The sequence below is a fragment of the Haliotis rubra genome, unplaced genomic scaffold, assembly GCF_003918875.1.
Source record: "Haliotis rubra isolate DU_JTF1 unplaced genomic scaffold, ASM391887v1 Scf524, whole genome shotgun sequence".
In the NCBI taxonomy this organism is placed as follows: domain Eukaryota; kingdom Metazoa; phylum Mollusca; class Gastropoda; order Lepetellida; family Haliotidae; genus Haliotis; species Haliotis rubra.
The window spans coordinates 349420-373261 of NW_025767218.1; the positions used below are offsets into that span (position 1 = coordinate 349420).

The 23842-nt window shown below is 42.2% G+C and overlaps 1 protein-coding gene across 7 annotated transcripts in view; it reads right to left on the reverse strand.

Moving 5' to 3' along the window:
• Positions 1–248: 248 nt before the first annotated feature.
• Positions 249–23842, reverse strand: part of LOC124252802 (monocarboxylate transporter 12-like) — a 67058-nt gene continuing 43464 nt past the window's right edge. For 5 of the 7 annotated variants that reach the window (XM_046686470.1, XM_046686475.1, XM_046686476.1 and 2 more), the window contains exons 2-7: positions 13812–14149; positions 13017–13387; positions 9301–9444; positions 6610–7782; positions 3182–3307; positions 249–2568 (exon numbers count right to left, since the gene is read on the reverse strand). In XM_046686470.1, the coding sequence (XP_046542426.1) occupies positions 2354–2568; positions 3182–3307; positions 6610–7782; positions 9301–9444; positions 13017–13284 (1926 nt within the window). In that variant the 5' untranslated portion in view covers positions 13285–13387; positions 13812–14149 and the 3' untranslated portion in view covers positions 249–2353. Of the gene's footprint in view, positions 2569–3181; positions 3308–6609; positions 7783–9300; positions 9445–13016; positions 13388–13811; positions 14150–14730; positions 14761–23193; positions 23290–23842 lie in introns of those variants that run through there. The other 2 variants (XM_046686474.1, XM_046686477.1) reach the window with 2 other exon arrangements.

The following is a 23842-nucleotide window of genomic DNA, read 5'->3' on the forward strand; positions in this document are numbered from 1 at the left end:
ACTTGGTTTTAATCTGTAGTAGAAGCCGCTAGGGTCTAATCTGTAGTTCAAGTCACTAGACTCTAATCTGTATTCAAGTCACTAGGTTCTAATCTGTAGTACAAGCCACTAGGGTTTAATCTAAAGTACAAGTCACTAGGGTCTATTCTAAAGTACAAGTCACTAAGGTCTTATCTGTAGTACACGCTAGAATGATCCGATGAGTAAATTAACGAAGGATTCTGGAAAACTATAACAAAAACGTCAACTTGGACAATCCCAAAACCTTTTATTCCAGAAACATCCAACATCCTTTCACAATATGCCCATTCATATCAAACAGTTAACTGGTATTTTTGTAAATATTTATGTTGCTGTATAGTTATGAAGCATAAACATTATAACACATGGCATGAGATAATGGACATTATGACACATTCATCGACATAGCATGAGATAATGGACGTAGTGGGAAATGTCTCTTCAGGATCGTACAATGGAATATCCTTCAGCCCACACTTTGTTCACTCAGATATCCAGCACTCGCAGCTATTCCGTTTAAAACCATGCGTCCACTTTTCATTGTACCACCGACTGAGGGCCAATCAAATGCTTTGTTACAAGTTAACCGTAACATGTCACTGGGAAATGGTGGTTTTAAATGGCTGAACCGCCGATTCTGATTGGGCACAAAAACAGCGCTACATATTTGATTGGCTTAAGAGGAAAATGTAAACTGACACCTCTATATCGTTACTCAGTTCTCTTGGCTGACAAAAGCAGAAGCGTGGCGATGGCGATGGTGATTGCAAAGTCAAAACGGAACATCTGCGATACCTCGGAACTATCCATATTGCTGTTGATACCTGCAGATGAAACATGGTCAGCAGGACTGCTCTCACAGAGAGGAATCAATATCTACTGTAGATATCAATAACAAGAACATGACGAAAAATACAACAAATTGACATGAACTTGTGATAAAATACAACTTTATGAAATTTTACGAATTCGACAAAATACATTTATTTAGCGTGATTTGTGCTTCGTGTTTGCCCATACAAACATAACAATATTGTGGGCTTTATTGTCCAGCCCTTACAGTTCTATATGCTTCGTATCGCATCCTGGCTTGTTCCAGGATCTGCTGATCGTAGGTTCGAATCTCATATTCTTCCTGATAATGAGAAAAAGCCTGTCAGACCCAGATCAAGCAAACCAAAGTGATCAATATCTATCAGCAACGTCTCTAGTGAAACATAACAAATAAGTCTCCTTACACGAAACCCCAAATCTCGATTTTTCACAGTAAACTTTACCATGGTCAGGTGTCCAACACTGGCATTAACCATATCTCCCGGAATGACACGTTAACCCTATTAACAATTACAATGTCTAAAACGCAGACAGAATGCACCCTGGTCAAGTTTCATGACAATGATGAGACATGATCAATCTTCAACTTCGTAACAACTACAGCATTTTGCATGCGCATAATGAATATCCGCGAGAGCTTCCACGAACATGCTACGTGAAAAAGAGGTATTCATTATTAACAAAAGCATAACAAATCTTAACCTGATTCGATCAACTAACATACTAACTCATCTCCAACACTCTTGTCAGACTAACAATCACTCTGCGACAACATACATCCACAACACTAACACAACATACAAGTATATATGGTCATATATGTATATAAAAGTATCCAAAACATATATTTGCGTAGCTCGCGCATCGGCTTTTATAGATCCGCACGTGTATCTCGTTATGAACTTGTGGAGGACGTTAGGGGCAATAACTCTTCCCAACAGGATAAAGTTCAGGGTTAACGCAAGTTCACCACAAGGTCTCATAATCAATAATCCATATTCCTTTATGCCCTAGACTTGAATATTGCAGAAAGTGTGGTCCAGTTTCCGCTTCATTTGAACCAGGGATATTTTTTAAGGTATCCACTGATTCACGTCACTGGTGTCCAATCCTTTCTTGGTACTTCACACGGCGGCAGAAAATATATGACAAGTCGATACGACCTAAAGCACTTCATTTTCAAAACATTTGTGTCGTGAAATTTAGTCCGATATGTGGCAGCCGTTCTCTATTTAACGGGCAACAAATAAAAATATGGCGTCGATTGACGTGATGTACTAATTGAATACATGAGGGTCACGTGACAAAAAGGTGAAGGCATGAGGTGCTCTATGCACATATTGCGCACATATCACAAGGGCAACACAACGTATCATTTGTGAAGGCATAATGGTCCAGAGAAATATTCCTTTCACTGACAGCATCATAATGCAGATAGGCAGGACATCAGCTGAAGGCCACGATGATGGAAGACACGATGTGCTCACAAAATATTTCTTCATGTCGTTGTTGGTGTTTCTAATATCTCCCCAATCTCGGTCTCCGACTTGACGTGGCGACCGTATTCGATGTCCCTCGCGCTCACGCCGTCTCTCATGTACTGATAGCGCTGCACACACGGGATGAAGAACAGCATCAGCCCGCTGATGGCGATCATGGCGCCGTTCACGTGAAATGATATGTCGTAACTTCCGGTCCAGTCGTACATCCAACCTGAAAAAAACAACATGTCTCTAGATCATAACCTCGCAAAAAACAATAAAGAAATAAAAAAAGAAAAAAGTGCACAAGCAGTAGTCAACCTATATTTAATGTTAGTTAGACTTTGAAGATTTCTTCTTCTTTTCTCAAATATATGGGAATGTTGCGGTAATTACAGTCCTGAATAAATATTATCACTGTGAAGTAAACAATGTTTCATGCATCCCGTTATTATTATTCAATGTCATATTTTCATAATCAATTAAAACACCATAACGAATACAGCTTTACCGCCAACGTAAAGGGACGTAACTCTTACAGGCACATTGGTCAATGTGCATATTGAATGTCTGCTCTCAATGGGAAATGATCATGGAAGTGGTATCACTTTTGTAAATCCATGGGTCATGGTATGGAGCTAAAATTGATTGTGTCAATACCAGTGATAATCCTAGGCAACCGGTCAACCTGTGTCGAATTTCTCAGTCAAATGAATATGGTAATGTGATAATTATATCGCCATTGATCTAATTAATCTCTCCCACGCAAACAGCGAGTCAATTTCCTCCACCTATCCATCAAACCTCTTATCTATCTGACCTCCAAAATGACCCCATTCACTAACCTGCCATGGGAGGTCCGATGAACGTAGCGGCTCCTTGAAACAACAACAGGAGGCCGAAGGAGTTGGTCAGGTGGTCCAATCCCAAAAGGTCAACAAGGACGACAGAGGTCAAGGACACGTAAACGCCTGTGGATGGAAGAAACACCATTATGTAATTAATAAAGTAAATTATATCTATCAAAATCCATGCATCACATCTCGCTTGTGCGTCAAGGTCACCATGTTGTAAGGGTCAAGGTCACGAGTCATGCATTTAGAGCCAACATGCTACCATAGGTCTAAGGAATGTGTTTTAAGATTTTAGTGATAATTGGTATATATTTTGACGATAAGGGCGGTGGGGGTAGTGTAGAAGTTGAAGCGTTGGCTCGTCACGCCGAAGACCCGGGTTCGATTCCCCACATGGGTACAATGTGTGAAGCCCCTTTCTAGTGTCCATCGCCGTGATATTGCTGGAATATTGCTAAAAGCGGCGTAAAACTAAACTTACACACTCACTATTTTGATGCGGTAATGCGGCTAGGCATTTTGGTTAGGTACTTTCACCACAAGGCAAGATAGCCACATGCCCACAGATGTGATGTTCACCAAAGCGTACATATGTACATTAGTGTATCTGCCACATCTCTGTGGTACTCCGTAAACACGATTTTGACCTGTCGCTCTGATAGTGTTTTCATAAAAGATCCAGGATCCAGATCTGCATAATTATACTTTATCTGATCTGCACATATAGTTTATCTGATCTGTACATATGTTTTGTCTGATCTCCACACATATTTTATCTGATCTGCACACATATATTGTCTGATCTGCACACATATTTTGTCTGATCTGCACACATATTTTGTTTGATGTGCACACATATTTTATCTGATCTGCACACATATTTTGCCTGATCTGCACACATATTTTGTGTGATCTGCACACACATTTCATCTGATCTGCATACATATTTTATCTGATCTGCACACATATTTTGCCTGATCTGCACACATATTTTGTGTGATCTGCACACATATTTTGCCTGATCTGCACACATATTTTATCTGATCTGCACACATATTTTGTCTGATGTGCACACATATTTTGTCTGATGTGCACACATATTTTGTCTGATCTGCACACATATTTTGTCTGATCTGCACACATATTTTGTCTGATCTGCACACATATTTTGTCTGATCTGCACACATATTTTATCTGATCTGCACACATATTTTGCCTGATCTGCACACATATTTTTCTGATCTGCACACATATTTTATCTGATCTGCACACATATTTTGTCTGATCTGCATACATATTTTGTCTGATGTGCACACATATTTTGCCTGATCTGCACACATATTTTGTCTGATGTGCACACATATTTTGTCTGATGTGCACACATATTTTGCCTGATCTGCACACATATTTTATCTGATCTGCACACCTATTTTATCTGATCTGCACACATATTTTATCTGATCTGCACACATATTTTGTCTGATCTGCACACATATTTAGTCTGATCTGCACACGGGAAGACAAATGCAACACGGTTCATTTCCCAAGAAATTAGCCTTCAATAAGATTACTTATATTTGAGATTGTGCAACAATCTCATTAAGCTGAACATCAGACAGAACATTGCCCAGAGCGTTCAGACATGGCGGCCAAAAGTCTGTACCCTCTCGACGATTTCAACCAGATATGCACATAGAAACTGCATGATTGAAAACATAAGTAGACATGCGTAAGACAAGTGCTTTAGGAAGGGAATCGCATTGCAGTGGAATTACAATTCAATTACATTAATGGCCATGGGTTGTTACTATTGTGGGTTCCAAATATGGTTATGGCGGTGGGGTAGCCCAGTGGTTAAAGCGTTGGCTTGTCACGCCGAAGACCCGGGTTCGATTCCCCACATGGGTGCAATGGGTGAAAACCATTTCTGGTGTCCCCCGCCGTGATATTGCAGGAATATTGCCAAAGGCGGAGTAAAACCATACTCACTCACTCCTAATCCGGTCAGGGACTCCGTTAGGAAATACACGATGAGACCAGCAAAATCGTTCAAAGGGCACAGAGGTACGTGTACCAAAGTTAATTATCTCCGTGAAATTAAACTAATTAGGGACTGGTCATTTTTGTATAGTGCCCTTATATCATGTAACATTTAACTCACACGTCTATCCGGGGACTCACACGTGAAAAAACCCGTGTATTATCTAACATTTAACCCACATACCTACTTATATAATCCTTTTCATGTTACCCACGTGCATCTTCCCAGTTATTTATGATAGATAACCATTCCCCTTTGAGTCGTCATTCAGACTATTTCCAGGAATCATTCGAAAAATCAGACACCGAATTCCCGTTAATCCTGACCCACATATGACGTAGTTTAACAAGGTAAGGTGTCACATAACGTCATCCACTGTATTCATGTGCATGGTTAGGGCCCCAATGAGCAATGACCGATCCCCAACATGGATAAAATAAAACCGATGGCCGTAACCGCGGAGACTCTTTTACAGCTGATGGATGGTAATGACTGTCTAAATGAGTGCCGTCAGACCAGGTCTTTTAGAACGGGAGCCTGGGGACCCTTGGAGCAGTTCCGTGACTGTTAAGGCTATTATTGTGCTCTAAAAGCTCACGATCGATTGACGCATACAACAGGTTACATAAAATAGTGTCCTTTTTTTCGAATGGAGGCTTTGTCGTTATAATCAATCATGCCAAGATTGTCTTTGGTTTTTGTATGAGGTCATTAATTCCCCTCGAACGTCTCTTCTAAACATCACGTAGTCCGCCATCTATCAGGATTCGTCGATCTAACTTTAGACACGTAAACATCTCTGATTGCTCTGTTTCGCTCGTATGATCTTCTAACCGTGAAGATCCGGATTAGAATTGATATTCATTACCCATGCTTGTCGTGTAAGAGGCGACTAACGGGATCGGGTGGTCAGACTCGCTGACTTGGTTGACACATGTAATCGAATCCCAATTGCCTAGATCGATCCTCATGCGGTTGATCACTGGACTGTCTGGTCTAGACTCGATTATTTACAGACTGCCGCCATATAGCTGGAATATTGCTGAGTGCGGCGTAAAACTAAACTCACTCACTCACTTCAATGTCTACCCTGTGGTCAGTGTCTATACACCTTATGTTCATCTCGTCCGTGTGATGTAGGCTTCCATGCGACTTTACATCTATGTGATACTGACTTTACATCTATGTGATACTGACTTTACATCTATGTGATACTGACTTTACATCTATGTGATACTGACTTTACGTCTTTAGGTCAGTGTCTGCCGTATGATATAGACTTGTCAGTATCTACCTGTTAATCTGTGTCTTCAATGCGATCACACCTACCTAATGAGATACACTTTCAGACCAGCAAATTGAATGGCAAGGTACTCACCAATGAAGACCCCAAAGCAAGCAGCATATACAATCAGCAACGGGTAGCTTCCTCCACAGAACGGACTCAACGCAGTAGCGACGCCGCAGATAGTCAACGCAGAGTTGTAAAGCGCAAGACGGTTGACGCCCTTCCGATCTGACAGCCAGCCGAAGATGACCCTGCCGACTGTGTTGGCGATACCGATAACAGACAACAGAAAAGCAGCGTTGTGTGTTTCAACTCCTGACTCTATAGCACGATCTGGGAGGTAGATGAAGGGCATGTTGAATCCAATACTCGTAAAAAAATTTGAGATGGCGAACAGTAGAAACACGAGATTTTTTAGAAGGGAGAAGGACAGCATTTCTTTCATAGCGTCACGAAACTCTGGTGACGGTTTGAACACTCCGCAACATTTGCCGTTGTCGTCGTCCACCGCCTCGGGGATGGAGGTGATGCTGGCGATGTAGACGTCATGATGAGAGCGATACATTGGGATGTTCTGCAAGCTTGCACTGTAAAATATGTCCTTCCGGTACAGCAAACCGGAAGTTCCGCCCCCAGATGTCTGTCTGTGGTATCTGTGAGGGTCAAGGTAGTCGGGAGAACCGACCGGGGAGGCAGACTTCGCTCTTCCGTTTTGAACTCTGTGCAACGCGCCGTCACTACGAGCCAAGTCGGCAATTCTCGGAGTGTCAATTGTGCTTCCTTTGGGATTGGCAAGTTCCCTGTTGCTGTTGAAAATGCGGTTCATTTCAATTTCTCTTCCAGGTAGGATCAACCTCTCGACATTAGGATTGGGCTTTGGTGATATGAGAGCCTCGCTTTCATCTTTACCATTAACTTCCGTTTTACTGTCATACTTCCGGCTTTGTTTCTCTTCATTTTCTAAAATGTCTTTCGCCTCTTTTTCCAATTTTTCCAGCAGTTCGTCTGTCTGATTCTTGTTTTTATTTTCAAGAGGCCTAAATAAGGCTCCACAAACAATAACATTTAAAATAAGCCCAGCTTGGATGAGAATCGTTCCTTTCCAGCCGAATTCGTCGATCATCCATTTTGTAAAAGGTGCGAGAATGAACGTTCCGAATCCGGATCCACAAACCGCCAAACCGGTTGCAAAAGCTCTCTTCTTCTCGAAGTAGTTGGCGACGGAGACAATAGCTGGGAGATAGATGAGCCCGAATCCGACGCCTAGAAAAACCGAACAGAAAAAATATTCAGAGAAATTGAAAACATAATAGTATATCCTAAGTCAATTTTTAATCGTTGATATCACTCATTTTTAGTTTTCCCCAGGTCGCTCAGGGTTATGAAGTTATACATGCATTGTTTGAAACGAGTCGGGGAAAGCCTAATGGGATAGCCTAGTGGTTCAAGCGTTCGCATGTCACGCCGAAATCCGGGTTCAATTCCTAACACGGGTACAGTGGGTGAAGCCTATATCTAGTACCTCATGCCGTGATATTGCTGGAATAGTGCTAAAAGCGGCTTAACTAACATCGATTTCTTAACTTTGATCGTAGCCAATGTGTTTAAGAAGTTCGTTTTAGGGCTACGAACGTTTCGAGAATAGCTAGCCTGGAATTGTTATTAGGACGAACTGGGATAACAACCCACGAAAACACATTTATCCCGTGAAAATTCGACAGCCCATTCTTGTCCTTAGAGGCGATTAACGGGATCGTGTGTGTGTGTGTGTGTGTGTGTGTGTGTGTGTGTGTGTGTGTGTGTGTGTGTGTGTGTGTGTGTGTGTGTGTGTGTTTGGACTGCGCATGTCGTATCGTACGCATGTAGATCAATCACTGGGTTATGTGGTCCAGATTAATTATAGGCCCCTTCACGTAGCTAAGATATTGCTGACTGTGGCGTTAAACAGGCGAACAAAGAAACAAACAAAGTAACAAGGCCTCGTTCCTCAAAGCTATCTTAGCGCTACGACAGTCGTAAGTCTATGTTAAAGTATTGGATCTTAGCGCCCCGATCGTTTTGTGGAACGGGGCCCAGGTCCATGTCATTGTGCCTCTGTAATTTTAACCCGTGAAGATCCGTGTTGGAAGTATCTTCAGGCTCGCTGACTTGGTTGACACATATCATCGTATCCCAACTTCGTAGATTGATGCCCATGATGTCAGTCACTGGATTGTCTGGTCCAGACTCGATTATTTACAGATCGCCGCCATATAGCTGGAATATTGCTGAGTGCGGCGTAAAACTAAACTCACTTACTCACTTACTCACTCTTTTTAAACATATACTCCCATTATCTATCAGACATGTTGCCATTATAATGCTAATACTGACTGACTGAGTTTGGTTTTACGCCGCTTTTAGCAATATTCCAGCAACATCACGGCGGGGGACACCAGAAATGGGCTTAACACATTGTGCCCATGTGGGGATTCGAACCCGGGTCTTCGGCGTGACGAGCCAACGCTTTAACCATTAGGCTACCCCACCGCCCCGTAAAAAGCTAATAACACAGCCTCGTAGAAAACAGAGTTAACTAGTGTCGTACTTTTATAGTCAATTTCCCAGTTCAATAGGCACATCACGGGGCAATTGTGATACACGTAATTGTTGTTATTATACAATTATCTTTATGTCTACTTAACTCGTTCCGTTATCATGGTATTGACAGACACAGTTATGTTTAAGATAATCATTGTGATCCCATTGTAATTTTAGAGCGAAGACTGTTACACTTTTTACCTGACATAATGCCGAAGGAAAAGTAGAGGTAGTAGATGTTGGGAGCAAACAACGACAGGATGAAGCCGACGGCGGCAATGATGGCTCCGGCAATGGTGACGGCACGGCATCCGTATCGGTTCGTCAAAGCACTGGCGATGGGACCTGCAACAACAAAATATTATTTTCAAATTCTTCACACCGTTTTTGCTTGTTGTTTAACACCGCATTTAGCAATATTCCAGCTATGTGACAGCGGTCTGTAAATAATGTGGACCAGACAATCCAGTGATTGGCATCGATCAAGGCATTTGGGATACGATGATAAGTGTCAACCATGTCAGCGAACCTGACCCTCCGAACCCGTCGCCTCTTACGACAAGCATGGGTTGCTGAAACCCAATTCACGGAGTGAGTGAGTGAGTGAGTTGGGATTTACGCGGCTTTTAGCAATATTCACGCAATATCATGGCGGGGGGCACCAGAAACGGGCATCACACATTGTACCCATAATACCCTTCGGCATGACGAGCGACCTCTTGAAACACTAGACTACCCCATCGCCGCCCCCAATTCACGGATCTTCAGGGGCTCAACACAACACGTGGATATATTGAGTGGACACAAACCTGCGCATTCTATTTACATCTGACGCAAAACACATATGGGTAAAGTTTTATATATATTACAGAGTTAAGATTTTTCAATTAGAACTTAAACCCGTGCCTCAGATTTGAAAATAACGCACATGTAGGATATCCTAATGAAAAGTTCTTGTGTGAGTGAGTGAGTTCGGTTTTATGCCGCTTTTAGCAATATTCCAGCAATATCACGGCGGGGAACACCAGAAATGGGCTTCACACATTGTACCCGTGTGGGGAATTGAACCCAGGTCTTTGGCGTGACGAGCGAACGCTTTAACCACTAGGCTACCCCACCACCCCAGTTCTTGTGTGAGAACACTCAGTTTTGTGATAAACCACGTGTCTTGAAGGTCAAGGTTACAACAGATAGAGGCTGTTGACGCTCACAGGTAAAATTTGTCCCAATTCTTACGTCAGTAAGAGCACAAATATTCCCCACTAGATTAATATGTGCAGCTGTAATAATTAAAGGGCAGTTTTGAAATGAGGTCTCAAACTGGTATTACCTGAGGTGATACATAATTAAATACTTTGGCCTGTCAAGTTAGTAAGACGACCTTGAGGCATTAAGCTATGACGGCGAGGTAAAATGGAGGCTAACGTTCTCCTTCAAGATTAGTGTACCAGTACAACCACGTCGGTGTCGTGTGTGTGTGCAGCTGTTTGTAGTTGTCGGAACCGGTTTTACAGGGCTTGCCTACTGAGATACAATGCCTCAGCTAAACATGGACACCCCACTCGGACACAGTCAATTTCGAACCGACCAGTCGTATTTTTATCCATTTAGAGTAAGTGAGTGAGTGAGTTTTACGCTGCTTTTAGCAATATTCCAGCAATATCACGGCGGGGGACACCATAAATTGGCTTCACACATAGTATCCATTTGGGGAATCGAACCCGGGTCTTCGGCGTGATGAGCGAACGCTTTAACCACTAGGCTATCCCACCGCCCTAATCCCCTTAGAGCCGCACGCCAGGAAGGATAACAAAATGTACGATCTTTTAACGTGTTATGGTAAGGCGATACCAGGGATCAATCTGCCGACCTTTTGCTTTCCTGGCAGACGTTCCAACACCAACATAGGCGGCCATTGCAGCGTCATCGGCAGCGACATTACAGCACCAAACAGTGTTAACCATTCTGATTAAATCAAAGAAGGGCCAATAGTATTAGCATTGAATTACGTTGTAGGGTATGACCACGTGCCCTACACTGGTTAAAGGCACATAATGCATTTCTCTCAATAATTCTAACTATCAGCCCTCGGGGAAGCTATAATTTACTCCCCAAACAATTATGTATTTAGATTACAATATTAAATTAAAAAGTTCGAGTGAATTAATGCAACGTTGCATGACGTCGACTCTCGCGCCCTCTATCGGTCGAACATTATTTCAAGCGAACCCCATAGAGTTATGTCCCTTTGGGCGCTCTTTACGAATATCCCATAACCGAACTTGTGATTGAGGCCAGTTCGGCAAACACCGACAACACCGCGTGCGTCAGTTTTCGATGTACGGAGCAATCATTTGCATTCCATATATGGCAAGTGTTGTCTGTTTGGAAGCTGTTCGCCTCGAAGTTTCAATTATCGATTTCAGGCAAGTCGTAAGGGATAATAAGTATTTTATTGCATCAATTGGAAGCTAAAGTGAGTGCATATGCCCCAATATATAAAAGTATAGGCCAGAATATTGTCGAAAATGTGTGACATTGTGCCTTTAAGGTTTTCAATGTGAAAATACGTTTTAGCGGAGGGTAACGTTATTAAGGTTGCTGCTTAACCAAAACACATCGGTCATCAAGACCTGATTAAAACCTCTCCGTTTTCACGGGCTTAACAAGGAAGTATGTTGTTGCGGACATGCCATATCCGCGCTTTGAAATGTTAACGAAGTGATAATCCAATTTAAAATAGAAACTCTTGTCCTTCATAAAACAAAACCCTGGCGTACATAGGCTCCAGAACTGCCCCTTTCTCAGAACGCTTTGATGAAAGTGGGTTACGATGCCACCATCCGCATTAAGATCGCATTGGCGGTGCGATGGTGCAAGAAATATTAATATCGCCCTGGGGTGTAAAGGTAACAAGGAATTAAGAAAACCCAGGGGCGGTGGGGTAGCCTAGTGGTCAAAGCACCCGCTCGTCACGTCAAAGACCCGGGTTCAATTCCCCACAATGTGTGAAGCCAATTCAAAACAAAGGATAGCAACCCAGTTTCTAAGGTCAAGGCAGTTTTTTAGGGAAAGGAATCTCAGATGCATAGCTTAGTCTAAAAACGGTCTGAATTAGCATGGGTGGAAGTAGACCTTAGATAACTTTAGACAACTCTTAGTCGTCTTGTTATTTGGGCAGATTTTCCATTTACTCCGGTGGGGTAGCCTACTGATATATTGCTAAAAGCGGAGTAAAACTAAACTCACTCACTCACTCATCTTCAGGCATCTTTCCCATCTCCTGTTTGGCGGTTGAGTGGCCTAATGGTTAATGCGTTCGCTCGTCCCCACATCTGCAAAATGTGTGAAGCCCATTTCTGGTGTTCCCCGCCGTGATATTGCTGGAATATTGCTAAAAGCGGCGTAAAACCATACTCACTCACTTAAGAAAACCCTTGTGTGTGAGCTCACTGCATCCCAAAACAGAGAGACGTCAGTCTACGTTCACACGCGCGTTACGTGCAGCACAATTTACAGAGGAACCCGTATCCGGAATTGTCAATTTCGAAATATATCCAAAATGCCCCGTACACAGATGATATGCAGAATTTAGCTTAGTTTTACATAGGCACGGGTATCGTTGTTAATTTCGCCATTATTTAGAATGCCCGGTATAAACATCTGCAGTAAAAGCCGTTGTCACATTATAACATGTGGAAAAAAGCATGTTCCATTCTATTCCTAGTTTATTCGTCGTTTTCCGGTTGTATCGAACCCCGGAAAATTCGAATAATTTACTTAGGTCCCGTAAATTTCGACACAATGGTATTTGACTATTCTTTAACCACAAGCTTGGTCTCTGATAGGTATGAACATCAATCATTGTCAATTTCAACAGAAATGCTATAGACATGGCACATGAAACTTGTACTTACCCACGGTGTAGGTGACAGCGGGGACGAGCGATCCAACCCAGGACGTCTCCCCTTTCCCTCCTTTAAAATAATCCAAGAATTCCACAAAAAACACACCGAACGAATACACAATCCCATCTGCAATGACGTGAATCAAGAACGATGAAAACACCACCATCCATCCCCAGCCCCCGTCTGGAGGGACGGGGAGGGACGCTGCAGCGTCCGTCTCCATCTTGCCGTTCCCCTGAACGTCCTCCGTAGTTTCCTGATGTCGACCTTTACCCATCAACCCTACTGGTCAGTCCGGTTACCTCACGTGCTTCCCACAAATGACCACTGGATCACGACATGTGCCTCGACTGGACGATTGGCGGTCTGGCACGAACTCCCTGGAACCGTAACAGGTGTCAATGTAATATCGGTAACGAGAAGCTGCTAGTTCCGAATCGTCACGTACGTGCATGAAAATTAATGTCAAGGGTACGGCTAAATTATCAAGATTCTCACCAGCGTAACAATGATAACGGAATTTTACAACCACGAATTACGGCTTAAGGTTACAAAGTTCAAATGGAATGGTAAACACTGGAATGCAACAAGCTACAGCGGTTGATCAATTATTAAAAACCCCATCCTTTATAGGTATTACCATGTCACGTGACTTCACGCTGTAACGCCATTGGTCGTTTCGAAAAACAAAATGGCGCGATCACCTGGCGTGACCCATGAAAACAATTCAGGATTAAAATATCGGCGGATTATTACGGCAGGTATCAAGCTCAGGTGCGAGAGGCAACGGCTGTCTGTTCATACCTGCTGGGTACAACTTCAGTGGACTTCGGAATCGGTGGGATAATCTTGGATTAGATGCCCCCTACGAATTGTCATCAGCTTGGCTTGTCTGTCCGTCATCTATTCGAACATAGCTGTGAACTTCTTGGGGTTTGAGACAAAGGCTGAGATGATGAATGACTGTTCAGATCACAACGGCTCTTGCTGAGGCCGATTGGTATCGCTTGCCATACAAGGATAGTTACAGATATCAACGTCGTACAAAGGATATCAGCTCTGTGGGATATCAACCAACGAAGGTGTGCTCAGACAGGTGGCGATCTGGCCGGTTCTATCTTCATACCTGCTGTTCGTGGGTTCTGAAAACAGGAACATTAAATCATTATTATGTGTATGGGAAATGTATAACCTGTAATTCAGCTCCTGAAACGTTACAAGCGTTAGCAAAACGCTTCATGGCTGAAAAAAATTCCCGAGACAGTTCTTACGAACTAAAACGCAATTTTGACCAGTATCAATTACATCACAATCGAAGAATCATTTCAGTCCTCATCAAACACAAGTGAAACTTATTTCAGTCTAGCGCTTTACATGCTTCTAGAGTTGACGCTCACTCTAAGGAGAATGTACAGACCAGTTAATATGTTTAACGGTGGATGCGCGCAAAAGACAAAATGGAGGTGAAAATGATATGAATTGAAATTCAGTGATGAAGCTGGGTATCCACTAGACTAACCACTAGTCTCTGAAATGAACATATCTTACAGATAAAACAGTTTATAATAAAAAAAATATATTATTATGAAAAGTAGCCCTGAGACTTTCCTCATTTGTGGAAATCTAGACTTGTCACATATTCTAGACTTTCTTGGATATATTTGTTTCAGGGTCTGTATGACAGACTAGGTATCCGCGGAAAGGTAAGCATGTACTGACCTACCTTGGACAGTTGGGTAGCTTAGTGGTTAAAGCGTTCGCTCGTCATGACGAAGACCCAGGTTCGATTCCCCACAAAGATAAAATCCTGGTGCCCCCGCCGTGATACTGTTGAAATAACACCAACTTCACTCTTACTTTACTGGTAGCACCAGCCACATACGAAATATCCACAAAAGAGTAAGTATTAGACAGTCAAAGCCGATCCCCAGAATACCAATTGATCAACCCAGTACCATCTCTCACATCTCAAGTTCACACAGGACACTGCGGATCTCGGCACAAGCTCAAGTCGGGTTAGTCAGGACAATACACATCTGTTTCTATTGTTAATTAGCTGACTACATCAATCATTAATATAACCACCAAACTGAACTTTGAACTGACGCCCTCGTTGAGTAACCCAACACTGTGTCCGTCGGGTTATTTAGGAAGCCACAAAGGATGCAGTCAATGCACGGAGACATTGTAACGGTACTTTGTACATGATAGGTTGGAGTGTGACGATGAATCAGGTTTCCTATGCAGTGACCTGTCAATACACGAGTGTAGGCTAAAGTTCACCAGCTAAATCCAAGGCCGCCAAATGTGTAATAATGTAAACGAGTCCTTAAATAAGCGCAGCCTTGACTAAAATGCGCCTTTTGTGATGAAAGGATCCATATAGAAATTGAATATGAATTTAAGGTGTTTGGCTGTCTAGCATTATAAATAATTCAATGGGACTGATTTTGAAAAATCAATCTGTAAATTTAATAGAGATGTCGTGAAGATTGCTTGATTCATTTTCAGTAATAAATTAATGATATGTATACAACCATGTTTTCTTTCCAAGAACCCTTCGTTACCTAGATTCATGGTAATGTTTGGATCTCTACGTTTTCTTTCCAATTTATCCGATTTTTGGTTATAAAACTGAAATAATGTAAAACGTCGTCTTGTAAAGGCGGTTTCCCTGCATTGTAAATTCATGGTTTGTACCAAAACCTGAGTTATCGTGAACCGGGGGACAAATATGTTTTGTCTATACAACAAACACAGAACTACAGCAGTGTCACATAAGTTGAAAAGCGTTAAATTTCATATGTCCTATTATCTCAGATTTAGAAGTGAGTGACTGGTATTAGGTCGCTTTTAGCACAATATCACGGCGGGGACACTAGAAAAGGGCTTCACGCATTGTACCCACATGGGGAATCGACCAGGGGATTCTGTGGGACAAGCGAACACTTTCACCACTAGGCTACCCCACTGCCTCCTCAGGTTAATAATAAAAGTAGGCCGGATGTTTGGTAAGATGAGATGGTCGCATCATTTGCCTTTCATTAGACGAATATAATCATGTTCGATCAACAATATAAACTCAGACATCTGTAACAGATAGCAATTCTTAACGATCAACTAACACAAACTGTTCTTTGTTCTAAGGAATCAAGAATTTAAAAAAATATTTTTTTAGGCCACATGAAACTTGAACAAACGCCATGTACAATATCATAAGTTTCACACAAGTTGTTAAATAATTGCACCAATGTGTTAATTCATCTTCAGATTCTACATACATAATATAATATAACGTATAATATAATATCATAAGCATACGCTCCACCAACAGAGATTCGGGTTAGAATTGGTCTTCAGCAACCCATGCTTGTCGGGATCGGGTGGCCAGGCTAGCTGACTTGGTTCACACATGTCATCGTATCTTAACTGTATATGTCGTTGCACATGCTGCTGATCACTGGATTGTCTGGTCCAGACTCGATTATTTACAGACAAACACACAAACAAATCATAACGGTACAACCAATATCAATGCCAATTTGGAATCAGTCTTCACATAATCAGTAACTGATGGAAAAAATGGATAAGAGTACAGGAGACAAGGAACATCCTTGTCTCATCTGGAACTGGACAGGCGATTTACTCGGACTCTACAAGTAACATCATTTTTAGGTGACATATGCTCTCAGGACAAGCCCACCTGTTACCAAATGTCACGTGACATTGAAATGCACGTGATGATATTGTTACTGCATCCATGACCTTTGTGTTGTCACGTGACTCGTAATGCATCTGTCAATCATTATGGGTCTGTTAATTGTATACTTGATACGTGTGTATCGTTTTACGATCTTTTTCGAACCTGTTCTGAAGGACAAATGACTATTAACAATATTCGTTGCCCTTCCACAAGTTTCTACAGTTTCATTGAACGGTGTGGAGGCATGGTGGTTACAGTGTTCGCTCGTCACGCCGAAGATCCGGGTTCGATTCTCCACATAGGTGTAATGTGTGAAGCCCATTCCTAGTGTCCCCCGTCGTGATATTGCTGGAATATTGCTAAAAGCGGCGTAAAACCAAACTCACTAACTCATTAGGGCATGACAATAGATTGTCTCTGGACACAGCTTCATCATGAACGCATTATGTACTGTAGAGAGTGTATCGTCAACGTCACTGTCATCATCATAATAATCATCATCATCATAGAAATGTCACTGCCACTGCAACTAATAAAATAATGTCACAACCATGACTATCAATAATTACATCTTGAAAACTGTCGACGGCGTTATCAAGGCAACCATCATCAACAACGCTGACATGACGTTGATCATCACCACCGTGGATTCAAAGTAGTGAATAAATGCTGTGTTACGCCGCAAGGGGCAACATATGGTAGAGCCATCGCGTGAGAAAGGCTGGGGCCAATGTCATCCCTTCGCTTTGACGGCTACTTCGTATATACCATGGCGGGTCTGTTTGATTTGGGAGCGAAACCCGGAGTGATGCAGGTCTGCGACGTTTACTACTTGGGTGACATGTTCGAGCAAGGCATGGTGCTGGCGAACTATGAATATCACAGATAAACAGCGTATATCATGGGATTCGAACCTATGAATACACGTCAAAGTGGGGCAACTGTACACAGCAAATTACTTCTGTAAAGGGAAACGGTCCATCCCTGCCTCCGGACCCATTTTCAGTTAGGAAGTAATTATACTTATACAGCCATGTTTTCGTTCCAAGAATACGTTCCCAAGATTCATGACAATCTGTTGATGTCGTTTTCTTTCCAGTAACTGACGACATACCTTTTGAAGAAAACAGAGTCTAACAGTAACTTTTCATTCTCGAGTTTTTCGGAAAGCGGTACTGAGCAATACTTTTGAACTGGAACTGGCTATATAAATCTTTTATGATGATGATGATGATGATGATGATGATGATGATGATAAACCTGAAATAATGTAAAATGTCGCCTTGTAAGTTGTAACCACGGTTTCCCTGCATTCGAAAACTCAGGAGAAATTTACCGATAAATAAAGTAAGCATTACCTCTTTCCAATGTATTCGAACAATCGGTTGTGGATTCAGCGCAAACACTACAGGAAACACTTCAACGCGTGGTTTTAATCAGACAAACAAACATTTGGAAATTACATCGATAATAATCGGTAAGGGAAGGTATTAAGCAAGTATGTAAATCCACAAGTTCTATGTCAAGTACCATTACACAACATGTAATGGCGTCAAAACCACGTGACCACCCCCTCGAGATGCCCAAACAATGGATTATAAAACAAGCCTGCTCACCAACGCCAAGAACCAAAAGTCAAGTACATTCAAGGGCATTTTCCGTATTCGCGCTTGAAGGCATGTTGTTTATAGCAGCACCTCGGGAAATCCAAATAACTCTCATACCAGTTCCCATGAATAACTAAAAAGCTTCGAGCCATAACCTAAATTTGTATTCTATTTCCAAGGCGGCTATTGTTGTTTTCAAAGATTATTCAAAAGCTGAGCAATAAATAACATTTACATACTAGACATGTCATTTCTGTTTTAGCTTTTATGCAGGGTCTTGCTCCAGACTATTTTTTAGATAAGGCAATCCATGTTAGTTTGTGTTCCTTAGCTTATAAGGGAGTGTTGGTCATAAAGAAATAACATAAAGGTCGTTCGTAAGACTGTGGTTCGGGGACCACCTTCACAAAGCGAAATTAGCTACACGACTTTCGTCAGTCTAAGTTAAAGAATGGGGGTTAAAGAAAAGTCGTCGTAACGCTGACATCGCTTTCTGCAGGTGGCCCGGGGACCGGCTTTCACTAAGTGAGTGAGTGTAGTTTTACGCCGCTATTAGCAATATTCCAGCAACATTACTGCGGGGGACACCGGAAATGGGCTTCACACATTGTACCCATGTAGGGAATCGAACCCAGGTCTTCGGCGTGACGAGCGAACGCTTTAACCACTAGGCTACCCCACCGCACCTTTCCCTGAGTGATCGAAGAGGTCATAGCCCTAAAACCGCTTTGGGAAACGGGGCCTTTATCTTGGAAAGGTGACTGAGATGGACCATAATAGTATTCTGTGCGGCAGGGTAGCCTAGTGGTTAAAGCGATCGCTCGTCACGCCGAAGATGGGGGTTCGATTCCCCACATGGGTGAACGTGTGATGCCTATTCCTAGAGTCCCCGACGTGATATTGCTGGAATATTGCTAAAAGCGGCGTAAAACTAAACTCATTTACTCACTAGAATAGTATTCCAGTTACAGTTTTATATCAGCCTGTCTGTCTGTAACAGACTTGTCTATCTGTAACTGTGACGCTTGTGTCTGTAACTATGACACAGTCAAGTTACAGACGTTTACCATAGTAATGAAATCAGCCAGCACAGATCTGGTGCAGACAAACCGGAAAACATATTCCAGGCGAATCGGGATTCGAACCCACAATCCTAGATATCTGTTCAAAGGGAACATAGTCGCGATCCACAAAGCGTTCGTAACGTTACGACCTATCGTAACTCTATACTTTATCATAGGCTTACGAATGGCATAGACTTACGAACGTTTTGTGGTTCGGGCCCCGAAACAGTACAGGGAAAAGACACTCATTAGCAGTCTTGTAGATGTTTTCCAAACTTTCGCTTCTTGAGTGAATGAGTAAGTGAGTTTAGTTTTACGCCGCTTTCAGCAATATTCCCGCAATAACACGACGGGGACACCAGAAATGGGCTTCACACATTGTACCCATGTAGGTAATCGAACCCGGGCCTTAGGCGTGACGTGCGAAAGCTAAATACACTAGGGTACCCCATCACCTCGCTTCTAGAAACATGCGATACTTTACGAAACCGCGTTTTTATGGAACCAAGACATATGAATACCGGTAGTTTTATTTCCCACGGGAGAGGAGAAATACTAATAAAACCCATCCAAATCGCACAATTCCCTTTTTTTCCATCGGATTATCTTAAACAGTGCGAAGACATGAATGAAATATCTGTTTTGACCCGAAGTACTAGTAATCGAACTTTCTTATTCAGACAGTTGGCGCTTGAGGCTCACATTGCGTCAAAAACGTCTGAAGGAAACTGAGATGAGTTGATATCATATGGTCGCGTGTTTTTTGCATCTAATGTCTGATGCACGTGTAGTCTTATAGAACTTTTATATTACCAGTAAAAATTTAACATGGTATTCAGTGTTGGCAGTATTGTAGCGATACAAATGTATGCAACCATACAATACACGTTAACAGTTTATCCAAACCTCTGCATAAAACGCTACATAAGTTGCTCTATTTCTTAACACTCCTATTTGTGGAGGATAATAACATGACAACCAGACAAGCATACAGCATGGGGTAGATAAGCATAACCGCGAATAAAAGTCGAATCCTGATTCCGTACAGTAAACTCCGGTTATAACGAATATACAACACATTGTAGTTCGTTATAACCCTTGTTCGTTCACACACACACACACACACACACACACACACACACACACACACACACACACGCGCACACACATCCATTCATACACACACACATCCATTCATACATACACACACATCCATTCATACATACACACACACGTACATACATACATACATACATACATCATGCATACATACACACACACATACACACACGTACATACATACACACACACACACACACGTACATACACACATACATACATACATACATACATACATACATACATACATACATACATACATACATACATACATACATACATACATACATACATACAGACATCCATCCACAGAGATAGACATACGTCCATATATCCAACCATCCACCGAGACAGACATCCAGACAAACAGACACACACATAGACAGACAGACATCCAGGCACATACATACAGATATCCATCCATCCCGACAGACAGACATCCAGACACATACATACAGATATCCATCCATCCATCCAGACAGACAGACAGACATCCAGGCACATACATATAGTGTTCCCCTAGGCACATTTAGGAGGGCGCTGCGCCCTGCCCTTTGATTTTGCGCCCTGCCCTTTTGTTTTGCCCCTGCCTTTTTCGCCTCAATCCCAGTTTTTTCCAGCTGTGCTTGATTTTACAACAACCCGTGTGTATTTTCCGGATTTTATTAAGGACGGAGTTTCTCTCCTTTCAAGGGGAGACACCAAATTGTTTTGATAATGATTAGGAAATTGGACATTTAAAACCATGGCGAAGTCAAATGTGTTTAATTCGCTTTACAAATCACAATGCCTACCAAGGAAAGAATCATATGGAAAAAGAGAAGAAGCGGTGAAGGTTGAAGCAAGGAAGTGTCGCCGACTAATAGATTTCTTCGCTCCTAACAGGTATGTGCCTCTAAGTTCGTGATTTTTAGGCCGTTGATTTCCCTTTCCATTTCACATGCCTTCAAATAAAACCTTCATTTATTAAAGACAACGATGTGTGAACTACATGGGATGTATTTTGGTACGTTTGGGGGACCGATATTCATGTGACTGTGCTGTTTAGGTGAAAATCTGAAACTCGAAAATGTCCGCCATTTTGAATCCATCGGCAATTTGAAATTGATCTTGAATTATTTTGTTGTTTGTCCTGGGAAATGAAATAGTTAATAACAGCTTGCATAACAGCTTCACTTGGTAGCCTTGTTTTAGTGTTTACTGTTGATTTCATAAAATGTAAGTCTTGAAGGCGTGAAACTATTTTACGATTTCAAACAATGGGAAGCTGCCACACCCTTGTCGAGGCTCCTTGACAGTAGATACTTACGTTCAGGTGTATTATTGTGTGATATTTTTGTTTTAATAATTATGATTGCAAATTTAATATCTTAGAATATTTTGAATATGGTATATGAACTTTGTATTAATTTTTTTCAGACCGGACGAGTCAGAGGTGTAGTTTCCTATGAAAATTCAAGGGCACAATGAGACAGAGTCGTTCAGTTAATCCAACACAGAAGAAAGATGGTGGTCACAAGACTGCATTTGACACAAAGTGGCAACAAAACCGTCCCTGGTCGAGGTACTCAGAAGATGACAAAAGAAGGGAATGATGTTTTGTTCATTATGTTCTAAGTGGAACACCAAGGGCAGAAATGGACTTAATGTCGACCAAACACAGATTGAGTGGAGTCAAGTAAAGGAGCTTGACACCAGTTCACCCCTCCACCATTTTGAAGACTCAAGCCTCAACTTGGAAACTTGAATCCAAACACTGTTCAATTACTGTCCATTCATGCAACTGTGATTGTCCACTTCTGAAGTTGAGAGAGTGTTCTCAAAAGTGAAACTGATTGTGACAGATCATAGAAACAGACTCAGTGTTCAAAATTGCAACGGACTTCTCATGATTAGCCACATACAGATATCCATCCATCCCGACAGACAGACATCCAGACACATACATACAGATATCCATCCATCCAGACAGACAGACAGACATCCAGGCACATACATACAGATATCCATCCATCCCGACAGACAGACAGACATCCATCCACCGAGACAGATATCCAGACAAACAGACACACACATAGACAGACAGACATCCAGGCACATACATACAGATATCCATCCATCCCGACAGACAGACATCCAGACACATACATACAAATATCCATCCATCCACCGAGACAGACATCCATCCACCGAGACAGACATCCAGACAAACAGACACACACATAGACAGACAGACATCCAGACACATACATACAGATATCCATCCATCCCGACAGACAGACATCCAGACACATACATACAGATATCCATCCATCCATCCAGACAGACAGACATCCAGGCACATACATACAGATATCCATCCATCCCGACAGACAGACAGACATCCAGGCACATACATACAGATATCCATCCATCCCGACAGACAGACAGACATCCATCCCCGAGACAGACATCCAGCCAGACAGACACATAGACAGATATCCATACAGACAGACAGACATCCAGGCACATACATACAGATATCCCTCCATCCATCCATCCAGACAGACAGACAGACATCCACCGAGACAGACATCCAGACAAACAGACACACACATAGACAGACAGACATCCAGGCACATACATACAGATATCCATCCATCCATCCATCCATCCATCCAGACAGACAGACAGACAGACACACTATCCCTTACCTGATCATGGATCCGAGCCGCTGGTGAATGTTTCCCTCTGCGACAGCGACCACGCGTGCCACAGCGGTCTAAAAATGACTCCCAACAGTGAAACAGGTCTTCACGCGTGTAACCCACCTGCTCTGTGTCAACACACCAGGAATATGCATCCTTGTTTAACTATAGAACGGAAGGAAAGCATCTACTGGTTGGCGCGAATACATTACTGTACAGACTCCATTGTCCAATAGTTTGATCTATGCTGACGTACAAAAGAAAGTACGCACCTAGTGATAGACTAACGTCTGGTCTCTGAAATAAGCACATTCTGAGGAGAAAAAACCGTTTCTAAATGATGTCCATAAAATACAAGAGAAAGGTGTCCATATACTCTCCATTATCAGAAACTGTGGTAATCTAGACTTGCCACATGTAATCGTATCCCATATACGTAGATTGATGCTCATGATGTCAATCACTGGATTGTCTGGTCCAGACTCAACTAAATACAGACCGTCGCCATATAGCTGGAATATTGCTGAGTGCGGCGTTAAACAACAAACCAACCAGCAGTTACATGTCCGCATGCACGCGTAATGTAACGCATGTCGTTACGTAAGTGCAGTAAGCTTGAACTTGACGCCTGAAATGACTGCAATGAGAGTCACAT